Below are 16805 nucleotides of genomic sequence, written 5' to 3' on the forward strand. Positions count from 1 at the left end.
TAACACTCTTCTCACTCAGTTCTGACACAATAAAGGGATTCTGTTGCGTTATTTACTTGCTCGTAAGATGTCGTTAATGGCCCTGTGACGGTGCTCGGACTCGGCGAATAGTGCCCTGATCAAGCCAATCAGCTCCGTAGCGGAGAAATCACCCAACAGCCCGTCGTTGAAATTGCTCATAATGTCAACAAGATTGCTCTTGAGGATTTCGCCAAAGTACTGGAACTTGATCCACGACGGGGCGTTCAGTGCAGCTGCAGCCGCAACGCTTGTTTCTTCCCCGCCCTCACTATCCGGCAAAAATAACCTTGCAAGCGATGACACTCCTTCAATCAGCTTGCTAAGTTCGTCGCATTCAACTGCCGAAATATCGCTCTGACTTTCAATTCCAGTCATCATTGATGTCACGAGATATTCAACGAGGGTGCCAACAAGTCTACATGTGATCGCAAACGATGCATTGTGCAGAGTCTCCGAATAAAATTCAGAAATGAGGTGAACGCACTGATCCACCACAGACTGGCACGTTAGGAGATCCTGGTCTGGGTTACAATTCGCAAATCCGTTCGCGCGCAATAACTGCTCAGAGAGCAGGCTGCGCCTTGATTCGACGTATTCCTCCAAATTTGTCCTTGCGAAGTCAACCATTTGGGTACAATCCGCATCAGACACATATCTGAGCGCGCCATTTTCATGCCTTGTTGCTCGGTCAATGAACACACTAACATCATTGTAGATGACCACAGGCGAAAAGATCACCTTATATGCAAGCGGCGAGAGTGCTCTATATAGTGCCAAAAAGTCACTCAGTTGCTTGCTAAATGATCTGCGATCCTCAACTCCTTCAGCATATTGCTCTATGATCGAAAGAAGCTTATCCAGCTGTGTAGTCACCGTGCACATTTGAGCCGCGCTGAAGTTGTTATTCTGACCATTTCTGGCCACGGCCTCCTTCGGCTGTCTTCCTTCCTTGGAATGAGCGTTTGCAGAGAGCGCATTCCCTTGCTCTTCCTCGTCCCAGCCCCAATCATCAGTGTCCACGCCCCAAGCATCGGCATCAACGCCATCGTCTTCCTCCCCTGTATGCGCATTTGCCATACCGTCATTGTTATCATCATCGCTCCAAGCAGTGTTCCAGTCTTTGGATACATCATTTTTTCCATCATTGTGTGATGGTTGTGGCTCCTGCAAAGCTGCTGTATGTCGAGGCTGCTGATCCTGGAAATTCGCCTGCGGATCGACAATCCTCCTAGTATCAAAGCCGCTTAGCAGCTCCGTTCTAAGCAAATCAAGATAATTCGCTCTTCTGCATCGTAGCCATTCATTAGGGAAATCGTCGATGAAAGCCTCCAGGCCGCAGATCTTATTCCACCTCGCAGATCTCTGAACATAATCCTGAAAGTCTATTAACTTGCGTAGCTCTTCTTGGAACGCAGGAACTTCCGTAGGTTCAGGAGGGAAGAGACGCGGCAGACTGGTTCCACAAAGTTGTCTCGTCACCAGCGATGAGAACCGGTTAGATATTTCAGTTTTCAACGCAGTTCCATCGAAACGAGTGTTCAAATAGTCGATAACCTCTCGGATCATACACAACAGTTTCTCAACCGATAGATTGGCTTCCTTGTTGATGGAAACAGTGAGCTCGTTTCCGCTAATAGACACATCAGAAGCCTGCAATGCGAGTATGGGGTCGAATATCATCGTCTCCATTGCGCTGAGTAGTTTTTCCGAAGCAGAGTTTGGACCCTTTGGGGTAATTTGCATCAGTGCCTCATGCACCTGATCCAGCATTAGCGGTCCCACTTCACTCAAAACCGTCAGCGAATACCCCGATGATCCCTTTTTGATATCCACCATTTTCTCCCAGCTTTCTTTTATCAATGCTCGAAGTTCACTAGACAGATCGTCTGCTTTGTTGACCAAGACAGCATGCAGTTGACTCCCTGGATGGTCCGATCCAAACTTTTTCAACTTTGCCGAGACCATGTGCAGAGATGTGAGTGCATTGGATATTTCGCCAATCTCCTTTAGCGATTCCACCTCTCTGAACGCGCTTCGAATAATCCATAAGTCGTCCAATGCCGACTGATAAGCTTCCTTAGCTCTCAAATCAGCCGCTAGGAACTCCTCGCTCTCAGTAGGCTCTACATTCTGGGGCCGGTAATCATCGCATAGCTCAACTAACGAATTCTGAACGGTTAGAGAAATAAATTTTACAAGTATTGCTGCTCACCAATAATTCATTTATCGACTTCTCCAGCTTTTCAGTGGCCTCTGAAAGGCACTGAGGGGTAAATACTCGATTATTCCATGTATTTGAATCCGAAAAAAAAAAATTCGTCGGCCCTCCATCATTAGTTCCGAGCTTTCGATTGGATGAGCTCTCTATTAGCGAGATGACCGTATCCACATCCATATCGCGTAGCCTATCTTCCTCCCCTATTCCACTCGTCTTCCAAACACGTTGAGGTTGAGCTAGTATTCCAGTTGATTAGTGCTGAGATATATTCTGTGATGTGGTATACACAGAGATTAACAAGTTTACTAATTCATCCAATTGTAGCCTCGCTCGTCACCGTGACGACTTTTTCGAATTTTCCCATAGTAAAATTTCCCAACTCCGATCGATTTACTTTTTTTAAGCGATTTTCAAATTTGAATATCAAATTACTCCCTCATTTTCGGTAATTGAGAGATAAAAAATACATCATTATGTCCAACAGACTGAGCCGAATACAGCAGTATTGATTTTAAAATAAGAAGCCCAAATCGACTCCTAAATTGTACATAATTAAAGAAATATAGTCGATAGAAATAGATAAAACTTCCTTAAAGGTCGAAAAGTCGCAGAATTTGGATCAAATTGTCGTATCTTCTTCCGCTGACGATTGTGCTGGTTTTCCAGTGCTGGTTTTCCACTTATGCACAGTGACCATATGATGGCTTAATAGATTGTACACGTCTACGTATGTCTTCGAGTGCGTAGTATTGTTGTATATAATTGCAATAGGTTTCAGAACGTTTTTTTTTTCAGCTTTTGCAAAAGTAGTACCGGTAGATCCCACATGAATAAAAATAAACCAAAGAGTACTACTGCTCTTCCCTAATTCAATCCTCCAGATCATTGCCCATTGGTATAAGATATCTCACATCTTGAGTAGGTGGTGCTTCTATTGATGCATAGATCTGAATGATCGAGTTCAGAGGCACACAAACACGCGACTGAGGATTCGCGTACACAGCTGGGCCAAATGATATTTTTTTCGCCGCAACTGTTAGCGTAATGCATAGTTGCAAACTCTCCGATTGGCGTTTCCTTTAGACTATCGCCAGTAATGCAAGCTACGCTCCCTTTGTATTCAGTGTCGCATCTCACAGCTTCAGGTACTTCCTCCGAAAGCTTGTAATTGACTTTCACAAATCCCTTGACGCGGATGTACCGGATTGCCGTTTCATCTTTTACCTCGGCAATTATCCCTCTCTTCATTTCCTTTTTGTTTCCGGCTGTGGTTGTAAATCGACCTTGGCCAAACCACACCGGTGACCATGTAAAATACCAGTTACCAGCTTCTCCAGCTATCCTTTGAGTGATATCTGCATTTCGGTCTTTCATAAACTTTTGGAAGAATTCGTCTATAACCTCCTCTGGAAAAACTTGTCCTGATTTGTCGAATAGCGGTTCTAGTTGGCGTGTGGTCTCATCTTCTGTCTTGAACAATCCAGTTAAATGAGCCGCGTTTGCGAAAAGCAGACGGTTATTGGCAGCAGTAAATGGTTTGGCACAGCTCTGCTTAAGTTTCTTAACCTTCGCACAGCTCCTCTCCATTGGATAGCACCAAAATCTCTCGGTAGGCCATTCCGCCGAATATACTCGATAACATGAAGAAGCATATGCATAGGAACGGTAAAATACTTCCCGGGAAGTTGACGTGTGTCGAGATATTCAATGTTTTTCGAAATCCTCAACTCAAAACAGTCCAGGTCTGCATTGCAAAGTTTCCGCCGACTCAGCTCCCGAAGAATGTACAATAACTCGAAGACGGCTCGTGCAATCTCATCAAGATGCCCTGCTGCACGAACATAGAGCCCCAAATGCTCAATCATCATTTTCCACACAATTGATTTTGTGTTACTCTCTCTTCCCTTGGAAAAGAATTCTGTTGGATAATCTCCTCCGCCTTTGTCACTTGGAAGTCTGTTCAGCTTTCGGGTCACTGAATCCAGCATGCTTAATGATGCCGGACCCCGAAGGTTGCAGCGATCATCTTTGAGAATGCTGAAAAGTGTTTTTGAACAGTTTACATGCACCAAGTGCATGTAATCGGGTATAAAAGACCACGGGAAGCAGATTGTTGGAAGATCCATAAAAACAGAATACTCACGGATGCCGGTTCGCGTACCAAGCGCTCGGTCCATCATATTCCGACTGACATCCTCTTCTGTTCTTGACGCAACTTCGGGCCCCGGGAATCGTAGGCCCCTAAGCTTTCCAGGACCAGTCTTTTCTATCGAGCAAGCTCGGCAAGGGTGTGTACTGTTGTGTCCAAGCATTCCCATCGCAAATGATATGGCTGGTATATCTCCGGAGACTTGTGTTAAATGCGCTCGAACAGTAACTTCCTTATCCAAATACCGGTCCATCACCTTGACGCCATAGACGGTTAACTCAGCGAATTCGTCAACAATAGGCTGGAAGAAACTATTATCATTTCGCGTTCCATCAAGGTCTTTCTTTGGTGCCTTTGGAAAAACCATCGGTATAAAGATATTCTCTGCATTGTGCCTTGCTTGCGGTGGGAAGCTATTGTTGACTAGAATGAGAACCCACCAGTCTGCACTCTTGGAGCCATAGGGGCTGATTCCGTCTAACGTTAGAGTAAAAGTGAGATCGATGGAATCATTAGTATCAGCAAAATAGTGAACGTCTGACGCCAACTCCCCTTTCGTAGAGTGCTTTCCCGATACCTTTTTGCTTCGGAGCTGTTGAATCCAGCCCGATCCAAGGGTAGTTACGTCTCCATCAGATGCCAGTTGCGTGGACCTAGACAGTTCATCCCTTATGGACTTCGCCAAATCTGGATCATTAAACCATTTCTTGATTTGTTCACACAATGAGAATTTGAAGAAATAGCTGGAATTGTCCTTGGGCTGTAGACACTGCTGACAAGTATCGCTCGACATTGCTTGCCCAGTATAAGCCATGCACTTTTTTGGGCAGAAAAGTACTTTTTGGGCCGCTGGGTTTGGATTTCCTGCTTCTTGTTCGATGAATTTTCTCATCCTTTTCATAATTGCTTCTGCAGTACACATTTGTACATCACTCCGCATGAGCCCCCAGGTGTGCCATCCACTTGCCGAGGGTATTTGCCGTTCTAAGCGAGATAAGACTCGCTGCAGCCATAAATACTGCAGTTGCTGGATACAACTTGAGAAGCTTCTTGCACTTCTCAGCGAATTGCCCATAAGAGTCGATAGAGGAGTGTACTTCATCTAAGATGTCAGTGTCAGGGCCATCAATGTCCATATTATCGAATGGATCTTCCTCGAAGTCTGACTCATCCTCTTCTGGCTCATCGTCTTCTGGCTCCTGATTATGCAACTCCTCGGCGAGAGGGCTTAGACCGTTCACTTCAAGCCTACTCAGGTACGGCGTTAATGCTTCCACCCATTTCATCGATAAGCGCCTCAAAAAGATACGGGGCTTCGCAGGAAGGAGAAATCCTCGCTTGGTCTTGTGCAACACGATATAGGTACAGGTAATATTCGATCCTTGCTTGGATGAAGTTTTCCTTTGGCTCGTGCAAGTACTTATCCAGGGCTCTTATTGCTCCCATAAACTGTTCAATGCGCTCGATTCGATCGTCGTCAATAGCAAATGGGTCAGGATAACCGGAGTATGGATCATAATAACGCTCAGAAATAGTTGTAATTTCATGGTATTTTTCGGGTGGCCCCATTTTAGGATTCCTCAAAAACTGGATAATGAGGACGCAGAAGGTTGCTCCTTATTTCATACCCCTTCAACAGAGCAACAATTGGCTCAAGCGATTTTCCGGAGACCACCCAGTGCATGAACTTGTCTAATCTGTGTCGGTTATCACGAGCTCTGATATTACCGTCTTTATCAAAGACGATCCGCCCCATATAATAGGCGAAATAGCAGTCGTAATCATCTCTTCCGATGTCAATCGACATACCGTTTTTCCTCGCAATTTCGAGTACGTTTTCGATAGCACCACTCCTCCAATCCCAGTGCCTCCGTTTGAGAGCACTCTTTATACATTCAAAAAATTCCTCACGTAACGCCTCCCCACGAGCATGTCCCCTATGAGGTTCCGCTTCTTGTTTATAGTCCTTGAAATGCTTTAGCTGTGCAATATTATCCCTTTCTAGGATTTTTTTGACTACAAATCCCAAGTCTTCACTCCAAACGATCTTGCTCTTCTGTCGTTGTTGCTGCCATGGGTCCTCGCAGGGGACATCTTCGGACTCCCATTCATATCTGACCCTCTTGTTAGGAGCTGCGGAGTCGCTAGGGCCGCTGTATTTACCAACGTTAGTTATTGACGACGAGAACGTGTATTTGAGAACATACCTTCTCTTCCCTTGCCCACTTGGATTTACTGGCACGTATCCATATTCTTGACAATTGTTCGCCATTATGTGATGTCGACTGTACTAACTCGAGTTTGAAATTGCAGTATACTAGAACTCATGTTGGCGGTAAGGGGGATAGTCTGACTGTGGCCACAAACGGGTCCACGCTACTAGCTCAATTATTCGTGTCGCCGATCCATGGATCCTTCTCAAAGAAATTCAAAAAAAAATTGCGCCATATGCTCTTGGCGTTGATCTGGATTCGACTCAAAATCCACACTTTGTATACAAGAATACACTGATTCACACCAAGTTGTGTGGTAGCTTGCCTTATCCAGTCCCATGTATCATTTACACCCCGCTTTATATCGCATTATGCGAGATAACACTCTGACACAATGTTCCGCCTTAAGTAGTCGTTAGACAACAGGGTGTGTGAGGTGCTATCAGCTGAAACAGTGTAGTTTGTTACCTCCATGCTTATGCACTCAAAAGCGATACATATAGATCTAGTGCCAGATACAATTGGGGACAATTGAGAATACCGGTAGCTAACAGATCTTTATTATTAGAGACCTTCTAAACTGTTACAAATAACACATTGTGCGTGCAAACTCGCTATAGCCGATATTTACTGCAGTATACGTACTTGTATTTCGAAATTATAAATTGAGCTGGTATGGACTTTGTTCAACTTTTCGTAATCATTTGCCATTCAAATATATTCTTCTCAATCGATGATGTCGTCGCATGATGAGTTAGTTGGCATCGGCATTTTTAGAAGATATTGGTTCTATGAGGCTAAAAAAGATCATAACCCTTGGCAGAAAACAAAAAGCTTCAGAGAACTAATGAAATTGCTCAATTTGAGTCCCGGACAATATTTCTTGATTTCACTCTTTTCAAACTTTTCTATGAGGAGATAGAACGTTACGTTATGTCCTGTATTGTTATTTTAAGGAACTTCGCACCGACTTATTAATAATAATCTATTAAAGTCCGTTGCCTAGGGCGAAGGAGGACTAATCGAAGTACATGAGGTTTTTAATATAATATAACAATATCCAGTAGCAGTTAAAGGTAGACGGGATCGATTTCCTCAGCGGTAGACCGCTGATAGCATGAGGGAAAACCTTCTTGACGTAGTGTATGTAATTGATTGCGCGCAGTCAAATACAGGCGGGTAGGAAAACTTTGCACCTACTTATTACCACTTCACGGTGAATTCAGTGTTTGATACATTGGATTTTGGCTTTAAGGACGCGTGGAAACCCGATAGAGAGTCTTTCAGCAGCAGGATGATAAGCCTTTATCCCCCATTATTCTCAAATGTCGAGAAAACCAGCGACCAGAAGAGAGATTTAAATGTTATTTATTACGCTATACAGGTAAGTCTGGGATTGATATTCCGATTGGATCACATACTAACCACCACGATTAGAGGCCGAAGTATTTTGTACCTCCGTCCGCAATATCACCGGTCCTGTTCTTTAGACGAGACTAGCTTCGAGGACTATTCAGCAGCGCCTGTATTGCCAATCAACCCACAGAGATTATCATATGTCACGCCATCATCGAAAGATCAGCAATCAAGACGATATGAGATCACATTGGATTTGTGATACAGAATCACTATTCGACCGCTTCTGGTGCTGTAAAACGCGATCGCTTATCGGTTACCGTATATAGAACTCTATCCCAAATGCTAAAACAACCAGTTGAAACTGAAATGTTTTTAGCTGAACCAAGTATCAGAAGCGCACGTACACGTACGACTTCAAACAGCCGCACGAGCCTCACGACTTGAAAAGAGCCGCAAAATGTCTGAGACTTGGCGTTGAGCCGCACTCGTGGGAAGTTGTCTAAGACAGGATGAGAGGAACCCCCGTCGGAAGCGAAAAAGTCGTCACGGTGACGTACGTGTACTACGCGCGCGCTAATAGCGAGCACTCGCTCTCGCGCTCTCTCTCCAAAGATAGCCTAGCTGCTAGACAGGATGACTTCAACAATTGAGCTCAATTGAATACAATTTTCATATATGGGTATTAGGGATCAGAAAGAGGGACAGGAACAATGTTATATACCAACTGGCACAACTAAACCGTGTTCCGAAAGCCATTACCGCTTCCTTCCATACCTTGGCCTTTTCGCAGGTGCGTTTTTGACCTGAGCAGGCCGCTTTACGGCGGGTTCATCGTTGTTCAAGAGCGTGGCAGCCGATGTGAATCCACTTCCCATCGGTCCATCTTTCTTCAGCATCGTGGCAGCCGATGTAAATCCACCATCCAGAGCTGGCTCAGGTCTATTCAGGAACTTCGCCATGCTCACTAGCCACGGCCTGACGAGCGGAGGGATGTTACCAACGGACCTCCTGCACTTGCCTATAGTGGTTTCATTTGCAAGCAGAATGTTCAAGTCAGTGCGCGAAGGCTCGTTGTTGTAGGCACTGTAGTACTCGGGCCAGGTCATGAATGAGAGAACCTTTGCGCGGGTATTTGCTACAAACATGACGCGTCGCTCCTCATCCCATTCTTCCTCGGGACAACGCTCTAGCGTCGCTTGGGCACAACCGACAACAAACACTACTGGCCATTCCTTGCCCTTGGCGCTATGGACAGTTGATACTGTAACCTGATCCGCTGCATCCTTTTTCTCTGCCTCGTGACCCGGGTCCAGAGTATGCATGAGCAGGAAATTATGCAGGAAACTCATTTCTCCGACTCCCTGATCCTCGGCGGCATTTTCTTTCTCTTTGCTGAGCCCTCGGACGTGTTCCTTTAGGAATTCAATGCCTTCATTTCGCTTTTCCTCTGTGAGAGACTTGGTTGCAGAATCCTTTGCAATATGGAGAGTGTTTTCCAAGAATGTAATTATGTTGCACACGGTGTCTGGATTGTTTTCATCAATCATTTCGCGGGCCTTCTCAATCACCTGAACATAACTGTGGATGGCGTTTCTCATGTACTCAGGGACACTGGAGTGCGAGGCACGCTGTTTGATCTGATCGAAGAGTGTCTGCCCTTTCGCAACAGGAAGAGATACCAGCTGATGGTGAAGCTCTCCGCTGATGCCTCGCGACTTGGGCATCCTCAACGTGTATGCAATGGCAAGTTTATCGGTACCGGAGAAAATTACTCGTAGATAGTAGATCATAGTCTTGACCTCTACTCTATCCCAAATTCTGAACCCGCCGGACAGCGAATACGGGATATGTCGGCGAACAAGCCGGGACTCCATTCTTCGCATCCACATATTAGTTCGAGTCAGAATGGCAATATCGCTGTACTTGAAAAGTCCGCCTGAGCTCTCAATGAGGTAGGAGATGTAATTAGCAATGGTTTCACACTCTGATTCGTTGTCCGCGAGCTTAACCAAGCAGGGCTTAAGGTACGATCCTTTCCTTCCAACTAGCTGTCGATCGGATCCCAGCCGGTTCTGGGCTTGCCGGATCAGTGCCGTGGCGTGGTCCAAGATAACCTGCGTCGACCGGTAGTTCTGTTCCAAGTATATGGTCGCGATTCCTGGGAAGTACTCACTGAGTAAGTTGAAGTTCTCGGGTTGGGCATTTCGGAACGAATAAATGCTCTGATCCGGATCGCCCACAAAGGTGACTGCTTTCTTCTTCCAGGCCATGAACTTCAAGAGATCTAATTGGACGGAATTCGAGTCTTGAAACTCGTCTACAAGCACGCATTCAAGGTCTTCGACAACCTTGGGGAAATGGTCGAAAAGTTCTACCGCCTTAAGAAGGATGTCATCAAAATCAACACCACTGGCAGTGACCAGTTCGCTCTCGTAGAGTCGAAAGATCACTGCCAGAGGATCACTGCCGTGTTGCTGGAGGAACTTCTTGAGGGTGAACCCTTTGTTCTTCCACCGCGAAATTTCTTTGAGGGCCTGCTTTGGAGTTGGGATCTGCTGGTCTTTGTATCGAGTACGCACCGGGTCGCTCTTCACAATGTCCTTGAGCAGCGTCCTGGCGTCATCTTCGTCGACTACAGACATCCGTTTGGGGTCTAGCCCAACCTTTTTGCCGTGGAACACGAGATACCGGTAGCACACTGAGTGGAATGTGCCAATCTTAAGTCCGGGCGCTCTTTTCTGGGTAAGCTTTTCAATTCGCTCTTTCATCTCCTGTGCAGCCTTATTGGTAAAAGTCATGACCACAATGTGACTCGGGTCAATTCCCTGCTCAATTAGATAGGCTACCCGCGAGGTAAGGGTCTTCGTTTTGCCAGTACCTGGGCCGGCCAGGATTTGCACTGATCCATGCGGGTCAAACTCTACCGCTTTGCGTTGGTTTGTATTCAAGTCATTCAGTATGGCCGACACATGGTCGGGCTTACGCTCTACTGGCTTTTCTTCAATGTGTACCAAAGTGGTGTTAGCAGTCGCTTCCTTCAACGTCATGCTTGATCTCAAAATAGCGTTGTAAGAGCTTAACGGTAACTTGTATCCGGGTTTTGGGAGGGTCCCCTGGAAAACTTTAACCCCTGCCGCATAAAGGCCCGCGAGAAAGACGGGGTACCTTTGCATCATCTCGTTTTATGAAGTCTGACGTCTCGTTTATTCAAGCTGTCACTATGAAGGGCACTGACGGCTAGGGGAGCGATCCTCGCAGTGAATATCGTATCATCGACGAAGAGAGACGTATGGAACGGTCAGAAACTCGGATGACTAAAATAACTACCACGGTAACAAAAATGGTTCACGGCAGAGAATAGCTTATCGGTCTGGTAAACAGAATTACCGTTATTATGTTACTGTTGCCTAAATAAATAGCAAATACAGTTATATATAACAGTCAAGCTTCCATATGTTCATGAGTTAAGAACTTTGAACAGAGTTGGGTATACTAGGAATTCTGGCAAGATGGAAATAGGTACCGGTACGTTTCAATCCCGGTAGTTACGGTACTCTAACTTTTAAGTACAGAAATCACTGATGGTATTGGATGAAAAATAAAACGATGGAGCTTCCCGTTAATTGGAATCACAATGGACTGATAATCAGAATATATAGATGGACGTGGGCCAGTAGCTGAATTTTTACTACCGGTATCTTGGCCAGAAGAATTGCTCAACCAAGACTAAGTACAAATCCTAATGACCGTGTGTGTTAACATCTCTGTATCCTACTGGGGTGGTACTACTGGGGTGGTATAACGCACTTTTGCAATGTAGATTATTCTCTATAGTTCCCTGTTATAAGCCAAGCGTTAGGCCAACAACCATGCAAACAATGGCGATAATAAGGAAGGACAAACCAAGCAATAACGCCAGACGCTTTTCCAACGTCGGAATGACACCGATGGATTCGTCCAAGAACCCAGTGCCCATTAATAGCCATAGAGGCGGGAAAAGGATAAACAAGACAAGCATCATCCGGGCAAGCTCTCGCCTGCAAACCGGACGACCGAAGTTGTCGACCTCTAGCGACTCTCCTAGCGTCCTGTCTCCGGCAGATAGTTTCTCTGTAGCTATATGTGCGCCAGAGCCAAATGGCAGAGTTGGAAAGCTCGGGTAATGTGTGCTCAGAGGCGTTCCTGCTTCGAGCGAGGAATACCTCGTATGATAGGTGCTCAATGGGGGCCGGATCATGGTATGCTCTGTGGGGTTCCTTCTGTATTGGTTGCGGGTTTCAAAGAGATCAATTCCTTCGTCTGACAACAAATTTCTTCTGTTCTTTGGAAGCGGCAGCGGGTTCTGCGGCGGTCTTGTCAGCAGCTCAGATCTGCCGTCCGGTCGTGTCAAAGATGCGGCCATTGCGGCAGTTCCCAAGTCTACTGGCGGTCTAAATGCATCAGGGGGCTGCGGCAGCAGGGCTGTGGGAGGCGGGGCTTGAGGAGGTGGGTTTTCAATTACTGACAAGCTCGGGGACCGCTCATGGCGCGAGACATTACTAGTAGTGGAATCGCTTTGCACCAATGAAGGCGGTGTGGCTGGTGGTGGCTGGCTGGCTGCTCTCGCAGTCATATCATTCAGGAATTGATTCTCCGATGCAACGCTTTTGAGTGAATTGATAAATGGGAACTGTGCAGCAGGGCTCCCCAAGGCATTGTATATGGGCACAAGTGCCGTTGCATCTTGGCCATGCAGGGTCTGTTCTATTGGGCCCAATAATCGTCTTTGTAGTGTACTATAAGGATTTAAAGTTAGAATATTTCCGAGTCCTCACGGGCAATGTCTCGAGCTAATGGGGATATAAACTTACCAGGGCAAATAGCCGGTATTAATTGGATGAGTAACTTCCAATGGGCAATGCGGGAGCTCTGGAGCCACGACTGGATAACTGTATCGGTTCTTCTGTCCGTGGCTGGGGTGATAATCGAGACTTGTATCTTCTTGTCCGTCTCGTCTGGGTTGATAAATAAGACTTGTATCTTCTCGTCCGCCTAGGCTGGATTGATAATCGAGACTAGCATCTTCCTGAAAATGTAGGGCCGTGTCCTGATCCTGAAAGTTTAGGCTTTTTTGGTCCGTTAAAGACCTGTATGCTGTTTTTTGTTGGTGTACAGTGACAAAACTGGCATGCGAATCAGCCTCGTATGGAGTGAATGGCGATGGCGCAGTGTCTGGGTATGGCGAGAAATTGAAATGCGGCGAGTTGGCATCCGAGTCAGAGAAGTCAAGCCTGGAGGACGATTGGGGGGAAAAGCCCGGGATTGAGGCTCGACGAGGGAAGCTTTCATAATGGAACATCTGATCTTCGTGGCCCGCATAGACACCAAGCCCTACCGCTGACTCAGACTTGTCAAGCAGTCGACGAGGAACATGCGATTGAGGTGAGGATCGGATCAAAGTGGCCATTGAACACAAGTAGGTGCTATATTCGCTAGAGCACTCGACGGCGCTGGTATCAAGTATGGACGGAACGTGCGATTGAGTAGTGGTCTGAGTCGTTGTGCTGTATTCGCTAGAGCCGTTGACAACACTTGTATCAACTCTCTGTGAGGGCTGTTGATGCGGTCGGGCAGGGGAGCGGGTCGTTGAGGGAAAGCAGGGGTTGTATTTGCTAGAGTAGTTGATGACGATTGCATCAACTTTTTTGTTCGAAGTTTGTGTCTGTCCCCATCCGTCGGCAGCTGTCGCGTCGGCCATGATATGATGTAGAAGTCAGGATTTTGATATATTTCAAGAACCCCCTCGTGATATGGAAAACTCTATATGGCTACCACAATCGCCTAGACCTCGACATTTTGTATTTGTTTATTGTTTACTGGAATGTTATCTATCTGACCGCAGCTATCGGAAGCATGCCTATTGCTATGGAATGTACCGCATCTGGTAGCCATACGGCTAGTTGTGTCATTGGAATGTGCTTCAGCCGCACACTTGGTGTCTTGATCCTCAGGGGTATTGTACCCTCAAGCTTCTACATGCACAGCATATTTTGAGGCTTCTGTACATACATGTTATACCCATGTGCGTAACTCGATGTATCTGTGTCGACTGCAGAGTTGAATGACGATCGATCAAACGAGAGACATTTGTCTCCGAGATCAGCCCGTATGGGTGTGTTAACCTCAACATGAGAAAACGATATCAGAAGCCTATATAAACCGGCATAATTGGACTCATAGGTTGCTGGAAAATTACCAGCTCCCAATAAGATTAAAGCTGCTGAATTGGCGGGGTCCGCCTGTTATGAGCGGCCCTACTCCCCAATAGCGTTCGTCAGCCCCGACTCTGGTGTGAGTGTTGTCGTCGGATCCCGACCGTCACAGGGATGTGGGGAGAATATATGTCGATAATCCGGGGAGAAGGCGGCTATATTCCCTCTCACATTGGCTTATGGCGGGTAACGGCCCTGGCATGTTCTTAGTAATAGTGCCGTGCAGGTCTTTAGATTAAAGTCTCTCAGCCTCCACCATTAGCCAGTAAAAGGAGAATATAAGAATTCATGGGTCTGGACGAGACCGAGATGGACGGGTCCGGTGGAAAAGCACCCGTAGTAGAGCTGACTCAACCAGCCGACCTCACGGTCAACGAACTGGGACCAGCCTCGCCGGTTACAAGCGAAATAGATGCCGACGAGAACTTCCCAGAAGGCGGTTGGGGATGGGTCGTTCTCATTGGCACCTTCTGCATTCTGTTCGCTTCGTTCGGCGAGGTCCAGGCATTCGGCGTGTACCAGCTGTACTACGAAGACACCATGCCCACTGCTAACAAGGCGATTATCTCGCTCATCGGAGCGCTCCAGCCGTGCATCATATACGTAGCGTCGGTGCCAGCCGTGGCCATCGTTGCGCAAGTTGGGTTCAGAGGCGCCATTGTCGTCGGGTACCTGACATGCGCGCTCTCGCTCATGCTGACTTCGCTGAGTTCGGGCACACTGTGGGCGCTTATCCTCTGCCACGGCCTGCTGTTTGGCGTCGGCGGCGGTATTATCCTGCTGGTGGCTTCAGCAGTGCCGCCCGAGTGGTTCAAGAAGCGCCGCGCCATTGCGTCGGGCATCACCGCCTCAGGATCCTCGATTGGCGGCATTCTGTGGCCCATTATCACTCGCCGGCTCTTTGACAAGGTCGGGTTCGCCTGGGCGACGCGCATCATTGGATTCATGTACCTGCCACTCATGGTCATCTCGCTGGTCACCATCAAGCCGCGGCTCAATGGCTATGCCATGCGCACGTCGATCTGGCCAGACTTTAGGGTTGTTAAGTCCAAGAGGTTCACGCTTCTTTCGCTAGGCACCGCAATTGGCGCCATTGGCTACTTCCCGCCCATCATCTTCATCGCGACCTACGCCGCGCGCATGCCGCAGGGAGCTCTGCCGGTGCAGCTCGTTCAGTACATCTTAGTGCTCAACAACAGCTGCTCGCTCATTGGGCGAACGTGGGGGTCCTGGATGGCCGACCGGTTCGGGCGGCTCAATGTGCTCATTATCTCCATGTTTTTCACGGGCGCGTCCCAGTTCTTCTTCTGGTTACCGGCAAAGTCCTCGGGCGGACTGTTTATTACGTTCTGTGTTGTGTTTGGCGTTGCCTGTGCGCCGTACACCGCGCTGGTGCCGGCAGTTATTCCCCAGCTGTTCGGACTCAAGCTCAACCAGTCGCGCCTGGGCGTCAACTTCCTGTTCAATGGCGTAGGCTCGCTGCTGGGGCCCGTCGTTGCCGGTGCGCTCCTCCCCAAGGGGAACGTGCCCTCGACGGCAGGGTTCTCGAACTTGATTATATACTCTGGTGCTATGGCAGTTGCGGGCTCTTTGATCCTACTGGCCGTCAAGCTCATTGCCACTCGTGGCAAGTTTTTGGCAAATATATAGATTTCTCTCTCTCTCTCTCTCTCTCTCTCTCTCTCTCTCTCTCTACCCCCTGGGCCATTGACTGCTATGCTAGACATGTAGCTGTTAAGCTGTTACTAATTGTCGTTAGCTAATACAACCTTTTGCTACCGGCCATTACTACTGCGATTACTACTACCATTACTACCTGGTACTACGTATTACTACTATATAGTACAATTGCAACTCTTACTACTCTTATTACGTTATATACTACCCTGTATGTACACTAGTACCCGGTACTACTACAGGTACCACTTGTACTACAATTACAATTACAGTCACTTCTACTACAGTGTATTACCACCAGTACTGCCATTAATACTAGGTACTATCGTCACTTACCATTCTATACCATTACTACTTTTACTGTTCTCACACTATATCATAACTGCAATTGGCAAGGCACCACTCAGCCAAAGCTTTCTCATTCTAGCGACACTTCGTTCCAAGACTATATACATTTACGTATTTCAGGACCAAATCGACGCCAATTGAGCTGAAATTCTCTGCGAAGCGGAGCTACGGGAGCTCGAGGGCTGGCCCTCGAATCCATTGCACCACGTTGCGATATTACTACAAGCATCGGCAAATACGGGAAGCGTCGGCGGTGTCGGACCATGATCGACCCGGTGATCCGGGATCCGTGCGGCTGTAGGCGCACGGCTGTGCAAACGACGTTACGGCGACAGAGTTGAGAGGGATCAGGGGGGAGGGGGACGATGGATGGAAAGCTGGTAGAGGTGTGTGATAGACGGTCGGTATTGCCATTTAGTGACGATGCAAGCAGTCTGCAGAGCTCTCAGACGTCCGAGGGATGGATGCCGAAAGGTCAAGCAACCGTTGCACGGCAGCGCAAAGTTGGGGTCGGAGAACTAACCAAACGGCCCTCACAGAAATAGACAAAGCTTAGCCGCCAAGCGAAG

At 47.3% G+C, this 16805-nt stretch overlaps 5 protein-coding genes across 5 annotated transcripts, besides 2 other annotated features; 1 reads left to right on the forward strand and 4 right to left on the reverse strand.

Annotated features, from left to right (window-relative positions):
• Positions 1-48: 48 nt before the first annotated feature.
• DSL1 (Dsl1p) lies at positions 49-2416 on the reverse strand (the record flags this gene model as incomplete). The annotated part of the gene is made up of 2 exons (XM_076682801.1): positions 49-2190; positions 2234-2416. 2 exons carry the CDS (start codon positions 2414-2416, stop codon positions 49-51), a joined length of 2325 nt encoding a protein of 774 aa, XP_076543163.1.
• A 705-nt stretch (positions 2417-3121) lies between these two features.
• Positions 3122-5490: a mobile genetic element (putative transposase of family Tpn2).
• Positions 3122-5490, reverse strand: an mRNA.
• Positions 5491-5958: 468 nt separating this feature from the next.
• Positions 5959-6660, reverse strand: TRVA0_004S04588 (uncharacterized protein; the record flags this gene model as incomplete). Its single annotated transcript, XM_076682802.1, has 2 exons — positions 5959-6541; positions 6596-6660. The coding sequence occupies 2 exons, from the start codon at positions 6658-6660 to the stop codon at positions 5959-5961; spliced, it is 648 nt and encodes a 215-aa protein (XP_076543164.1).
• Positions 6661-8715: 2055 nt separating this feature from the next.
• Positions 8716-11007, reverse strand: TRVA0_004S04610 (ATP-dependent helicase; the record flags this gene model as incomplete). The annotated part of the gene is made up of 1 exon (XM_076682803.1): positions 8716-11007. One exon carries the CDS (start codon positions 11005-11007, stop codon positions 8716-8718), a length of 2292 nt encoding a protein of 763 aa, XP_076543165.1.
• A 794-nt stretch (positions 11008-11801) lies between these two features.
• Positions 11802-13697, reverse strand: TRVA0_004S04632 (uncharacterized protein; the record flags this gene model as incomplete). The annotated part of the gene is made up of 2 exons (XM_076682804.1): positions 11802-12735; positions 12811-13697. 2 exons carry the CDS (start codon positions 13695-13697, stop codon positions 11802-11804), a joined length of 1821 nt encoding a protein of 606 aa, XP_076543166.1.
• An 802-nt stretch (positions 13698-14499) lies between these two features.
• Positions 14500-15861, forward strand: MCH4 (putative transporter Mch4p; the record flags this gene model as incomplete). The annotated part of the gene is made up of 1 exon (XM_076682805.1): positions 14500-15861. The coding sequence occupies one exon, from the start codon at positions 14500-14502 to the stop codon at positions 15859-15861; it is 1362 nt and encodes a 453-aa protein (XP_076543167.1).
• Positions 15862-16805: the final 944 nt, after the last annotated feature.

The sequence above is a fragment of the Trichomonascus vanleenenianus genome, assembly GCF_965637985.1.
Source record: "Trichomonascus vanleenenianus strain CLIB 3782 genome assembly, contig: TRVA0_004S, whole genome shotgun sequence".
Taxonomy (NCBI): Eukaryota; Fungi; Ascomycota; class Dipodascomycetes; order Dipodascales; family Trichomonascaceae; genus Blastobotrys; species Blastobotrys vanleenenianus.